Source organism: Salvelinus namaycush, chromosome 8 (genome assembly GCF_016432855.1).
Source record: "Salvelinus namaycush isolate Seneca chromosome 8, SaNama_1.0, whole genome shotgun sequence".
Lineage (NCBI taxonomy): Eukaryota > Metazoa > Chordata > Actinopteri > Salmoniformes > Salmonidae > Salvelinus > Salvelinus namaycush.
In genome coordinates, this window is record NC_052314.1 from 32,121,324 (window position 1) to 32,135,338 (window position 14,015).

The window sequence follows — 14,015 nt, forward strand, 5'->3', positions numbered from 1 at the left end:
TTTAATTCGAAGTGCAAGATTTTGAACGTGTATACTGTGAATTTGTCCTGATAAGACACATGTTATTATGCTCTTTGTCTTCACAGTATAAACCAGACAGATCAGATGCTGGTCCACCTGCAATCCTTTAACTCTCTCCCAGAGAACTACACAATCCCTGAGAGTACCAAGAACGGAGTTCCTCTCTTCTACATCCCGCCTGGATCCACCACGCCTGTATGTACTTTGTCTGCTCTGGTGTCTCCTTTACACTTACTAACACTGATTTTTCAAATTCATTATTACATTGACCTATATTCATAAAGCTGATCTAGGATCAGGTCCCCACTTTATGTAGTTTGTATTCATGATGCTCTAGACAAAACTCATCTTATAATCACAAAGGCAAAACTGATCCTATATATCCTACTGTTCTGAGAGACACTTTATGAATATGGGCCATTGGTCCTAGTGACCTAAGGACAGGTAGTCACAGTGTTCCTCTGCTGTTTCCTTCAGGTTCTCTCCCTCCAGCACAGCGGCTCTAAGGACTCCTCCCAGTCCCAGTTTGCCTTCTACTGGAAGCCCATCCTGTCCATGGACGCCAACTTCTGGCAGAGATGGCTTCACATGCACCGCATTGCTATCATCCTGGAGCACGACATGTGAGAGATGGTTTATATATACGACACCAACTTCTGGTGTCAATTTCTTAAATTACAATGTTGTGTCAATTCATATTGATTTCATTTCTCCTTTTAGATGTAATGTAAAGTGATGCATCACTGAGAGCAGTGTTGATAGCCCTCTCCCAGTCATTTAGTATAATTAGTCAAATCTAAGTAGAATCTACAAGTGTGCAGGTTTCATTTTAAAAGTATTTTCCCAGTCATTGTAATGGGGATCTCCTGTCTTCTCTTCTCTGCAGGCCTGTGCCCAAGCACCTCCACACTGCTGGTAGTAACGGGCGTTTCAGCACCATCCAGTGTCGTATCTCCCACTCAGCCCTCACCTCTTTACTGAGGGACTGGAGCAGCTTTGTACTGGTGGAGGGATACTCATATGTCAAGCTCATATACAGGTAGAGGCAGAGAGACTCATGGGAAATGTTGTTCACATTGTGGAGTGAGATAGAACTGTGTTAAAATAATATTTGTTTTTTCTTTCAAATGCTTAAGCTGTTATTCAATGAACCAATGGAATAGTCTCAAAATATACTAAAACACATACTATTTTAACCCAGGTCTGGATTGAGCTACAGTAAATGACTAGAGTAAGGTTTTAATGAATGTCCTGTTCTCTCCCCAGTGCCTCTGACCAGCCCCCCAACTCATTCTACTTGGTGCGTCTGATCTCCAAGGCTCCCTGCATGGTGCTGAGGCTGGGCTTCCCTATCGGCACCCTGGCCCACACCAGGAACAAGGTATTGGACATGGTCCACACCGAAAACACTTAACAATTTTTGAAAAAACTATATATTTTGAATCTCAAGAGCTGTGCCTATTTCTCCTCACTAAATGGATCTAACAAGCAGAAAGATGTCAGTCGCTAGGTGAAACATCACTTTTTTTTTGCAACCCTCTGTTGGTGTGACCTTTTGTTTGCCGTTTATGTAAATGTTGATTCTTAACTCATTGCTGAAGATGCAAAAAAAAAAAAATCCTGAACAAGGCCGAAAAAGGCAAGTGAACTGAACTGTTTGTGAGGGAACCAACACATCCTATTCTTCAGCTTAACCTTTTCTCTGGCCCACTTCCAGATAGTGGATGAGCTGCGGGAGCAGATCCTGAGGCTTCGCTTCCCTCACCGCGTCCAGAACAAGGAGGCTACGCCCAAGACCAAGAGGAAGATTCTGGGGCACGCATCCCCCTCCAAGTCTCCTCCTCTCCCTGCTCCCAAACCTGCGCTGTCTGACCGGCCATGTGTGGTGGTCCTCAACAAACCTCTGGAGAAACTACTCATCAGGTCAGTGGAATGTTGTCAGATTTGTGCCCTGGGCATGGCCGTTTTTTTCAGCTACGTGGCTTATTACTGTAGATTACAATTATTGAGGTCATAACACAAAGTATCAGACCTAAGTTTGGATTATGAAGACATTTTACCCAATTATAAACATGAACACTCTAATGGTGTCCAATATCCTCCTGTAGGTACGAGAAGCTCCCGTCAGACTTCCGGACCCCGTTTATTCTGAACATGGAGAACTTCACCCAGCCCACCAACATGACCGTGCCCCTTAGCATGGCAGCCAATCGGACGGCCTCGTCCACGCTGGCGTCTCTGTCACGCTACTTCCTCCACCAGCGCTGGGTGTGGACGGTGCAGAGCGGCCTGGGTGTTACCGTACCGCTGCAGGCTGTGGTTCATATACTGTCCATGCTGTCTGAGTGAGTCCCACTGGCATGTCTAATGTTACCTGACTCGTGCACTATGTATGTCATGTTTGTGAAGACTCTCCTTACGAATATAAATAAAGTCGTCATTATCATATCAGAGAGTTGTTAGGGAGGTCTTAGGAGTACTAACATCTTCTGACTTGTTGCCTGAAAATATTTTTAAATGTTTCCCAAGGATTCGCCTCTCTGAGGGCTTTCATTTTGCTGCCAGTGGAGAGGGCATAGTCAACATGGTGACTGAACTGCCAATGAAGGTGAGAGTAGCATGCTGGGGCACTTAGGGACAGCAAATATTTACTAAACCCATATGAACTCAATAGAAAAACCCTGTCACTAAACCTTTGAGTACTAATGTAGCATTGTCTACATTAACACTGAAAGGAAGATTAGGCTACACAATACACACATACATATGTTCTAATCTGGACATATTGAGGCCAGACAGTTTATTGCTGTATAGTGTTTGCATTGAATTCCTATAAAAATCCCATTGTAATGATGCCTTGTGATGGTGTGCTCGTAGGGGATGCCAGAGGCGGTGGACAGAGAAAGTCACACCTGTATCGTCCAGTATATCCTGTTTCCACCTCACTCCACCTCTACCAAGGACAGGTGAGACTGAATTCCATTGAATATTTGGCCATTGTTTCTATTGCTTTAGTCCACCAGTTCCACACATTCTCCAACCGTATCTTCAAATATGATCAAACTATTTTATTTAGAGGAACAGTTACATTTCTAAGAACTTTTTATTTTTATTTTTTATTTTTAAACCTTTTGAACACTTTGGTATATGCATCTGCTTGTCTCCTCCTGTCCTGACCCCTTGTCTTCCATCATGGGTCTCCAGTTTCTCCACAGACGATGACAACGACACAGAGGTGGAGGCCATTGATGTGGACACAGAGCTCAACCTGGTGACAGAGTGTTGGGTAGAGCCTCAGAGTGGGACAGTATGGAGCCCTAGAGACCAACACAGACACTTCCAGGAGCTCACCTACCAGGAGATACCACAGGCGGTCAGTATCAATCGCTTCATCGCTTAATCAAATTGATCTTCTTACATTCTCAGCTGTTGTCAAAGGTACTGTCGCTATTCAGTAGTACAATCACCGATAAATGATAAACAATTTGTATAGTATTACAATACTGATAGAGATGAAGTTGAAGCGTGTGTACATATGCAGCCAGAGGATGGACTAAGTCTGGATGGACTAAGTCTGGTTTCTTTAAGTCTGGTTCCTCTCTCTTCATTTGATTGATTGTAATAGTGAGTTTACTTGAATAACTGCTTATGGAAGCACTTCTCTTAGTGAGAAGTGTATTACATGTTTACGTGAGCTACATACGCTACCTTTAGATTCTTGATCCTAATGATATAGGCCTAAGTGTAAAACGGACGAGGTGATAGAGCAACAGCCCTGGAGTAAAAACCAAATGTGTGTGGTTGGAGAGAGGTTTACTCATTCTAGATTGTCAGTACTGCATGTCTTCTTTGCTGTCGTGCCATGGCTGTGTCAGAGTCGATTGTAAGTTAAACTTATGTATCCCTTCATGGGTAGTGTGATGCGTGAGACACATTTTTACAGACAATCATTAGCGGCTGTTAAAATGCAAGTTCCTTTCTCTTTCTTTCTTCTTGTTGGAATATAACAGGATATAATAAGGAGTACATGAAATATGTCTCTCTGCCGATAGGCTCCGTTCATGTACTGGGCATAAAGAACTGGTCTTGTGATATTTCTAGATATTTTTCTTTCTTTTTTCTAACAATTGGATCCAATGAACTGAGCAGGCTGGGCTGACATGCTTATAGCCTTTTCTAGGACTTTCCTAATATGAGCATGAATCTATATTATTGTGCTCTTATTCATTTGGAAAAAGTCAAGGGGTCTGAATACTTTCCGAAGGCACTGTATATGGACCAAATAATGACGATCCACACTTCTTAGAAAATATATATAATAATCTATTGAGCTCACAAGTAACGAATGAATCTGTTATTATGGTGGGAGATTACAATATGATTATAAGTACCTCAATGGATCGTGAAGGAAATCACACTACAAACTATCACCTTCATGCACTTAAAGAGATCACAAATATCATGGATACATTAGAACTAGTTGATATATGGAGGCTGAAAATCTCTGACCTAGTGAGATATACATGGAGGAGGCTTAATCAAGCTAGCCGACTTGACTACTTCCTGGTCTCATTCTCATCAAACGATTAAAACGTATTAATAGGAGACAGAATGCAATTGAACCTTCATCTAATTGGCCTCCACATAACTCTTACAGAATTTCCACGTGGATATTGGAAATGTGATCAAAGCCTACTGGATGACAATTTGTTCTTAACTAAGAGAAGATAATTCATCATTAACTTTTTTTTTGCACAACATAGGTACAGCAGATCCCCTTATTGTATGAGACACCTTTTAAATGTACTTTTAGAGGCCATTCAATACAATACTTGTCATTAAAACTAAAGCAGTTTCGGTCAAAAGAGATTAGACTAATAAAGGAAGTAACAGCGCAGGTAGATAGTAATGGAATCTGTATTATATATGCACAAAATAAGTTAGTGGAAAAACAAAAAGAATTGGAAGAACTTATTCAAGAACAATCAAGTGTAATTTATTACAAAAATAAAGCGAATTGGATGGAAAACTGTGAAAAATGCGCTACGTTTTTCTTGAATCCAAAAATAATTTACAGAAACTTGTTAGAAATGACAGTATTCCATGATTCAGCAAATTATATTTTGAAAGAGGAAGAAAAATATTTGAAGCATGTTTTCTTTTCAGTCTCCTCCATCTCCACTGAATGATTTCAACTGTAAAGATTTATCTCCTAATAATAATACTTTTTTATAAAATGACAAAGGTACAGAAATACCTGTGTAAAGGCCATATTACAGAGGAGGAACTTCTTGAGGCAATTCAATATTTTCAGTCTGGAAAACATCCAAGACTTGATGCTGTATCATACATTTTTTATGTACTCAAAGATCCCTTATGAGTATGTTTTAATTACTCCTTTAAAAATGGTAGACTTTCAGGTACTCAATAAGAAGATATGATTTTCATTACTACTGAAACAGGACCCAGGTGGTAAGTATAAAGATCCAGTCCATTTAAAAAAACTGGAGGCCTCTTACACTTCAATGTTGTGATGCAAAAATCCTGGCGAAATGCATAGCACATAGAATAAAAAAAGGTTTTACCAGATATTGTTCATCCTGATCAGACAGGTTTTTTACATGGACGATATATTGGAGATAATATACAACAATTACTTGAAACAGTGGAACATTATGAAACGTCAAAGATACCAGGCCTGGTCTTCATAGCAGATTTTGAAAATGTCACGTTCCTGACCGGTTTTCTGTTATTTTGTATGTGTTTGACGGTCAGGGCGTGAGTTTGGGTGGGTAGTCTATGTTATGTGTTTCTATGTTTGTATAAGGGTGACCTGATATGGCTCTCAATTAGAGGCAGGTGGTTTTCATTTCCTCTGATTGAGAGTCATATTAAGGTAGGTGTTTTCACACTGTTTGTTTGTGGGTGGTTGTCTCCTGTGTCAGTGTTTGTCGCGCCACACGGGACTGTCTCGGTTTATGTAGTCTGTTCCTGTTCGTGAGTTCTTCGTGTATTTATGTAAGTTCCATGTCCAGGTCTGTCTACTCCGTTTTGTTATTTTGTTAATTATTCAAGTGTATTTCGTTTCGTGTTTTTTCGTCTTGTTCATTAAAATCATGTCATTTCAAAACGCTGCGTTTTGGTCGAATCCCTGCTCCTCTTCTTCGGATGAAGAGGAGGAGTAAAGCCGTTACAGAACCACCCACCTTAATACGACCAAGCGGCGTGGGAGAGCGCAACAAAAGAACCAGGACTCGTGGACATGGGAGGAAATATTGGACGGAAAGGGACCCTGGGCGCAAACTGGAGAATATCGCCGCTCTCGTGAGTGGAAGGAGGCAGCCACAGCCCAGGAGTGGTGGTATGAGGAGGCAGCAATGAGACGTGGCTGGAAGCCGGAGAATCAAGCTCAAGACCGGAGATATGAAGGTACGCGGCTAGCACGGAAGCCCGTGAAGAAACCCCAAAAATTTCTTGGGGGGGGCTAAGAGGTAGTGGGCCAAGGGCAGGTAGGAGACCTGCGCCCACTTCCCAGGCTAACCGTGGAGAGCGGGAGTACGGGCAGACACCGTGTTACGCAGTAGAGCGCACGGTGTCTCCTGTACGTGTGCATAGCCCGGTGCGGGTTATTCCACCTCCCCGCACTGGTAGGGCTAGATTGAGCATTGAGCCGGATGTCATGAAGCCGGCCCTACATATCTGGCCACCAGTAAGTCTCCTCGGGCCGGCATACATGGCACCAGCCTTACGCATGGTGTCCCCGGTTCGCCTACATAGCCCGGTGCGGGTTATTCCACCTCCCCGCACTGGTCGGGCGACGGGGAGCATTCAGCCAGGTAAGGTTGGGCAGGCTCAGTGCTCAAGGGAGCCAATACGCCTGCACGGTCCGGTATTTCCGGCGCCACCTCCCCGCCCCAGCCCAGTACCACCAGTGCCTACACCACGCACCAGGCTTCCAGTGCGTTTCCAGAGCCCTGTTCCTCCTCCACGCACTCTCCCTATGGTGCGTGTCTCCAGCCCAGTGCCTCCAGTTCCGGCACCACGCACTAAGCCACATGTGCGTCTCCAGAGCCCTGTACGCACTGTTCCTTCTCCCCGCACTCGCCATGATGTGCGTGCCCTCAGCCCGGTACCTCCAGTTCCGGTACCACGCACCAGGCCTATAGTGCGCATTGAGAGTCCAGTGTGCCCTGTTGTTGTTCCCCGCACTAGCCTGAAGGTGCGTGTCCTTAGCCCGGTACCTCCAGTTCCGGTACCACGCACCAGGCCTACAGTGCGTCTCATCCGGCCAGAGCCATCCGTCTCACCAGCGCCATGAGCGTCCAGAGCCGTCAGCCAGCCATGAGCGTCCAGAGCCGTCAGCCAGCCATGATCGTCCAGAGCCGTCAGCCAGCCATGAGCGTCCAGAGCCGTCAGCCAGCCATGAGCGTCCAGAGCCGTCAGCCAGCCATGAGCGTCCAGAGCCGTCAGCCAGCCATGAGCGTCCAGAGCCGTCAGCCAGCCATGAGCGTCCAGAGCCGTCAGCCAGCCATGAGCGTCCAGAGCCGTCAGCCAGTCATGAGCTGCCCCTCAGCCCAGAGCGGCTATTTATCCAGAACTGCCCCTCAGTCCAGAGCTGTCTCTCTGTCCGGAGCAGCCCTTCAGTCCGGAGTTGCCCCTCTATCCTGAGCTACCTCTCTATCCTGAGCTACCTCTCTATCCTGAGCTATCCCTCTGTCCTGAGCTATCCCTCTGTCCTGAGCTATTCCTCTATCCTGAGCTACCTCTCTGTCCTGAGCTACCTTGTCCCGGAGCTGTCCTTTATCTTGGTGTTGCTCCTTAAACTAAGTGGGTGTAAAATGAGGGTGGTCATTCTAAGGGGGAGACGTAAGCTGGGATTGACTATGGTGGGGTGGGGACCTCGCCCAGAGCCTGAGCCACCACCGTGGTCAGATGCCCACCCAGACCCTCCCCTAGACTTTTGGTGGTGCGTTCGGAGTACGCACCTTGAGGGGGGGGGTTATGTCACGTTCCTGACCGGTTTTCTGTTATTTTGTATGTGTTTGACGGTCAGGGCGTGAGTTTGGGTGGGTAGTCTATGTTATGTGTTTCTATGTTTGTATAAGGGTGACCTGATATGGTTCTCAATTAGAGGCAGGTGGTTTTCATTTCCTCTGATTGAGAGTCATATTAAGGTAGGTGTTTTCACACTGTTTGTTTGTGGGTGGTTGTCTCCTGTGTCAGTGTTTGTCGCCACACGGGACTGTCTCGGTTTATGTAGTCTGTTCCTGTTCGTGAGTTCTTCGTGTATTTATGTAAGTTCCATGTCCAGGTCTGTCTACTCCGTTTTGTTATTTTGTTAATTATTCAAGTGTATTTCGTTTCGTGTTTTTTCGTCTTGTTCATTAAAATCATGTCATTTCAAAACGCTGCGTTTTGGTCGAATCCCTGCTCCTCCTCTTCGGATGAAGAGGAGGAGGAAAGCCGTTACAGAAAAGGCGTTTGATAAAGTACGAATACAATTTATATATAAATGCCTGGGCTACTTTAATTTTGGTGAATCTTTTATACAATGGGTTATTGTTATGTAAGCAACCCCAGGTGCAAAATAGTAAATAATGGTTACTTCTCAGAAAGTATTGAGCTTTTAAGAGGAGTAAAACAAGACTGTCCGTTGTCTCCGTATCTATTTATTTTGGCCATTGAAATGCTAGCTATTAAAATTATATCCAACAAGAACATCAATGGGTTAGAAATCCAGGGGTTAAAAACAAAAGTGTCAATGTATACCGATGACTCTAGTTTTTTCTTAAGTCCGCAATCTGCATCCTTGCACTGTCACATTGAAGATCTTGATCCCTTTTCTAGCCTACCTGGACTAAAACCTAATTATGACAAGTGTACCATATTACGTATTGGATCGTTAAAAGACACAATGTTAACACTACCTAGTAGTTTACTAATGAAATGGGTGGATGGTGAAGTAGACATACTTGGTATTCACATCTCAAAAAATATAAATGAACTTACCACAAACAATTTCAGTAGGTTTGCAAAAATAGATTAGATTCTGCAACCATTGAGAGGTAAATACTTGTCTTTTATGGAAAAATCACATTGATTTAACTCTGGTCCTATCAAAGTTTACTTACTAATGGTGCTGCCTACTCTAGATGACTAGTTTTTTAAAATCATATGGCAAAAAATGACACTATTTGTAATGCTAAGACAGGCACATTTAATTTTGTCTATCTATATAATGAATATGAGTTTGGTGGGGCTAAATGATTAAATATTAAAGCTTTAAACCTCTTACTAAAAGCTTCACTAATACATAGATTATACTTCAACCCAAAATGGTTCTCCAGTAGATTATTAAGAAAGTTTCATCCTTTGTTCAAAATGGCCTTTTTGCCTTTATACAGATTACAACTTCTCATTTCCGACTAATTGAAAGTATCGCCCTTTCTTAAACAAGCCACACAAAGCTGGTTACAAGTAACATTTTATCCTCCAGAAAAGGAATATTACAACAAATATTATGGTTAAAATCAAAACCATTCTTTATGGATTTTTTGGGTTGAAAAGGATTGGAATAAAAAAAAAAATATATACCAGTTTCATTTGAGGACAAAAATGTTGACAGCTGCGCCATACAGGTTGCAAAATAAATGGGAAGATATTTTCAATGTACCGATTCCATGGCACATGGTACAGTATATGAATGGATACAAAAAACAACACTTGAGTCAACACATTTCAATTTACATTTTTATCCAAAATTATTGCCACCAACAGAATGTTATATTTATGGGGCATACAACAATCTTAGCTCTGTAGATTTTGCCTGCGAAGAGACAGAATCACTAGATCATTTATTCTGGTATTGCCCCTATCTAGCTTGTTTCTGGTCACAGGTTGAGGAATTGTAAAAAAAAAAAATCTCAACATTGACTTAAAATGAACCTTACAAATAGCAGTGTTGGGTGATTTGGAAAGCCATAGTCAATTAATCAGCAATATAATAATACTTGTAGGAAAGATTTTCATCTTTTGCTCACAATCTGTGGATGAAATGCGATTAGAATGGTAAAACATTAATGTAAACATCACAACACATTTGAAAAATATATGGCACATGGAAACCAAATGAGGTTGGTCTATGGTGATAAGTGGGATGGGCTGAGTGGTGGGATTAAAGAGCTTATGTTCAGTAATGTATTACTGTTATGCGATTGCTGTATATAAAAGTACCACCTATCTAAAATGTATATGTAAAATGCAGAAAATATGTAGCAGAAAAGCTGTAAAAACAGTGTGTCCTCCGAAGAGTGGTGCTGGTAGATGGGCTAATATTTTTTTTTTTACGAATGTGAATTTACGTTATCCACAGATCTTCCCCCGGGATCTGACCTGTATGTCCACCATTATGACGTTTGAGTACCTTAGCCAGCTGTGCCAGAACAAGGAGCAGGTGTACCCTCCAATTGGGACCGCTGCAGGAGAACCCCCTGCCTCTGAGGACTGCATCCACACTGTTCCCTTCCAGTTTGACCTCATCGAGCTGCTGCCCAAGTGCCAACAGATAGAAATCTTCTTCCTCACTCTCAGCAGAGGTGAATTTTATCATGTTATTATGTCCTCAAGTATCTTATTGTTATCAAACATGAATTTATACATTTTTGCTAAATCAAGGATTCCCTGCGACTGTTAGTCCAACACCTTAGCCATTACACCAAAAAGTCCAAACCTCTTGACATGGTCACTAGGTGTTGTCGCTGCAATATTATGAAGGTGGTGGATGAATTAATGAATACTTATTTGTGTGTATTGCAGTGGAGAACGAGGAGGTGTCCCAGAGCACCCCCTATATTCCCAACGAGCTCCTGCTGAGCCTGTTCCACAGCAGCTTGCAACAGGAGCTCAGTGACCGGGAGATCCCATTGGCTGACCAGGACAACGTCACCTTCATGCATCACATCCTAGACAGGGAACGAGACGGACATGTTGCACCCTTCTCTCTACCGGTCATCAGAGGTAGGCTTTGTGAATGTGTGCCTCTGCTATGCATCTGCTTGCTCTTTGGGGTCTAGGCTGGGTGAATGTAAAGCACTTTGTGACAACTGTTGATGTAGAAATGGCTTTATGAATACATGTTGACTGACGAAAAGAACAGAATCCTGCTAATGATTGTATTCATTATGTAACAACATCCTATACTCCTGCACACATTCTTTTACATTTTATTTGCCTTGCCATGTGGTTACTCTCCCTTCACAGAAGAGTGCCTGAAACCCCCAGAGAGACAGGACACAGTGATGTCCTTCCACACTACAGGGAGCAGTAAGGAGGTGACAGGATCAACCAGTACCCTTCAGGTAAACCTTTAACCAGTCTGCATTCTCTCTTCAGGAAAATAAATCCAGAATGTTCCTCCTTGGCATTGATATCGGTTTTATGCAGTGTAAAAACAATGTAAAACCACTAGTGGGCCCGAGGTTCTGTTTTGGATGTCCAGACATGGTTTACACGACCCTCTTCTTCGTCTCATTGAAACTCTGTCCACCTTGGGGAAAACATTATGTTTAGTCTATTTTGTCGCACTTGTCCTCTCAGTTATGCCCGGTGAGTTTGTCCCCTCTTTCTCTCAGAGTTTCAGCAATGCAGACCTGGTGGATGAGGAGCCAGTCCCAGTGGAGAGGGATGGGTCTACCCCTCAGTGGAAGTGTTACGCCAAGTACATCAGCCCCCAACAGATCCTACTGACCTTCCTCCCTGCCACCTTCACAGGTAGGTACCCCGCTACTGCTCCCTGTGCTCTGCTGTAGTTGTGTCATGTGCGTGTACGAATAGGACAGAGCTACAGATCTTTTCTACTCATTATTCAAGTGGGGGCTCCACTCTAGTTATAGGAATCCTATGTATTCAGGCTAGCCACCAGCCTGGCATCGTGCTAGTTTTAACTGATTGTAATCGACATGCTTATCATCATAAAGTGGTACAGCAACAGTGCTGTGTGTTCGTAGATGTTGGTAACCCCCCCCCACCCCAAAAAATATCTAATAAATAACCAGCAATTGCACTTGACCTATCCCCCCCCCCCCCACCTTCTTGCTCGGACTCCACTGATAGCTACGTTTATTGAGGAAAAATGTACGTTCTATGCCTGTGACGTGGTTGTAGCACCGAGCTATCTTAAGACGATTGTACTGACTGTAAGTCGCTCTGGAAAATGTTTGAGTTCAACATTGTTGTGTTTTCTCTGCAGATGTCCAGATGTTGATGTTGTCTGGGCTGGAGACCGAGCCCCAGGACAACGGAGATGATGACGACACCCTGACTTCTGGCAACAAATCACAGGTTGATTCTCACTCTGGCTCCACCAATGTGCTGAATGGTGGGTTGAGTAGCGGGTTGAGGTCCCCCATGCTCTCCCCTGGTGGTGGTGGTTCTGTGGGACCCAGGTCACCCCTGCTCTCCCCTGGATCTGGGAGCTCCACGGTGGAGCAGGACAACTGGGAGAGCCGTCTCTCTGAGCCTGAAAATGGCACCAAAGGTGCAGGTAAGTACTGTAGGATTATTGCATCATTAGTCCTTTGCTACTAACATACTGTACCTTCTCGTAACCCAACCCTCTCTCTTTCTATCCCCCTCTCTCTGCAATAACATAATGTTACTGTTGTGAAAGGGAAGGGATGGGGCTCCCTGAGCAAATTGGAAATTACTCTCTCTCTCTCAGGTGTGGAGGAGAGGGACGGGGTGCAGTTCGCTGAGCCCCAGAAGAGAGACTTCCACATCACGTTCAGTCGCCAGGCGTCCCAGCAGAGCTCAGGGGACCTGTCTCGTCCGCGCTGCCCTGTATATGTCTATAACTGTTCCCTGGACTCTCTGAAGGATCAGCTACTCAATCCCCACTCTAACAGGCAGCCAAGGGACATCTTCTTCAGGTACCCAGTAACACACACACACACACACACACACACACACACACACACACACACACACACACACACACACACACACACACACACACACACACACACACACACACACACACACACACACACACACACTGATGGGGAGCACATCTGGGTTCAAATAGGATTTGTTTTCTTTCAAATACTTTAGCTGCACTTGATTGAGGATGGATCGTTCCCCATGCAATGTTATCACTTGAATATTCTCAGAAGTGGAAAATCCAGCCGTCTGGGACTGAGGAGTATTGAGGAGGAAACAATATCAATTTGAACCCAGGTCTTGGGAGGGGAATACAGCAGTTCCAAGGCTCCATGTATTCAGCACTTTACTTTTCATCAGTTTAATCACCTTACCATCCATCATATGTGACTGACTCTTGAAACGCTCTCAGTCAGAAGTCCTACCATGCCATACCCGATTATACCCTTCATAAGTCTACCCTTCACTCAACATTGGCTGCCAGCAAGCTCATTGTTGTTGGTTGAGTACCATGCTAACGTTGTGCACCTCTGATTGTTTTCCTATACTACGGTGATAAATAGACCTCAAGACGCTGACTCCTGGGAGATGCATCAGCAGATGAAGTTCAGGTAGCACAGCACAGCTAGCTTACTGCTGCTTCCATCATCCTGCCGCGCACCTCGCCCCCCCGATCCTCCTCTTCCACCTCCCCCCATCCTCCTCCCCTCCGTCCCTTCCTGGTGTAGAGCTGTGGTGAGATCAATCTCAATGAATCTCTCCTCAATTCCTTGCATCTTATCTCCTTGCGTCCTTCTCAAAAGACATAGGAGAAGGTCTGAAGGGGGGGGACCTTGGACCTTCTCCTCCAATACAGTTGAGCAGGAGGTGAGGAGAAAGGATGCAAGGGCTCATGGAAAGATGAATTGATGGGGTTTGGAGGGTCTTAGGCCTGGCCATATGCTCCTAGCTCCTCCTTTTCCAGGGAGAGGTTTCTCCTCCTCTAAGTGGGTGAGGCTGAGGCCATCACTCTCTCACTCAATCCAGGCCTGTGTTGCTATTGGGAGGTTGGTATCTGC

General features: G+C 44.3%; 1 protein-coding gene across 1 annotated transcript in view; it reads left to right on the plus strand.

Moving 5' to 3' along the window:
• LOC120052100 (KICSTOR complex protein SZT2-like) overlaps nucleotides 1–14,015 on the plus strand; it is a 110,614-nt gene that overhangs the window by 18,713 nt on the left and 77,886 nt on the right. The window contains exons 11-25 of the mRNA XM_038998952.1: nucleotides 87–216; nucleotides 499–644; nucleotides 908–1,060; nucleotides 1,288–1,402; nucleotides 1,739–1,944; nucleotides 2,130–2,366; nucleotides 2,551–2,629; nucleotides 2,899–2,987; nucleotides 3,226–3,394; nucleotides 10,394–10,616; nucleotides 10,837–11,037; nucleotides 11,281–11,378; nucleotides 11,652–11,790; nucleotides 12,269–12,562; nucleotides 12,740–12,947. Of these exons, the coding sequence (XP_038854880.1) occupies nucleotides 87–216; nucleotides 499–644; nucleotides 908–1,060; nucleotides 1,288–1,402; nucleotides 1,739–1,944; nucleotides 2,130–2,366; nucleotides 2,551–2,629; nucleotides 2,899–2,987; nucleotides 3,226–3,394; nucleotides 10,394–10,616; nucleotides 10,837–11,037; nucleotides 11,281–11,378; nucleotides 11,652–11,790; nucleotides 12,269–12,562; nucleotides 12,740–12,947 (2,487 nt within the window). The remainder of the gene's footprint in view (nucleotides 1–86; nucleotides 217–498; nucleotides 645–907; nucleotides 1,061–1,287; nucleotides 1,403–1,738; nucleotides 1,945–2,129; nucleotides 2,367–2,550; nucleotides 2,630–2,898; nucleotides 2,988–3,225; nucleotides 3,395–10,393; nucleotides 10,617–10,836; nucleotides 11,038–11,280; nucleotides 11,379–11,651; nucleotides 11,791–12,268; nucleotides 12,563–12,739; nucleotides 12,948–14,015) is intronic.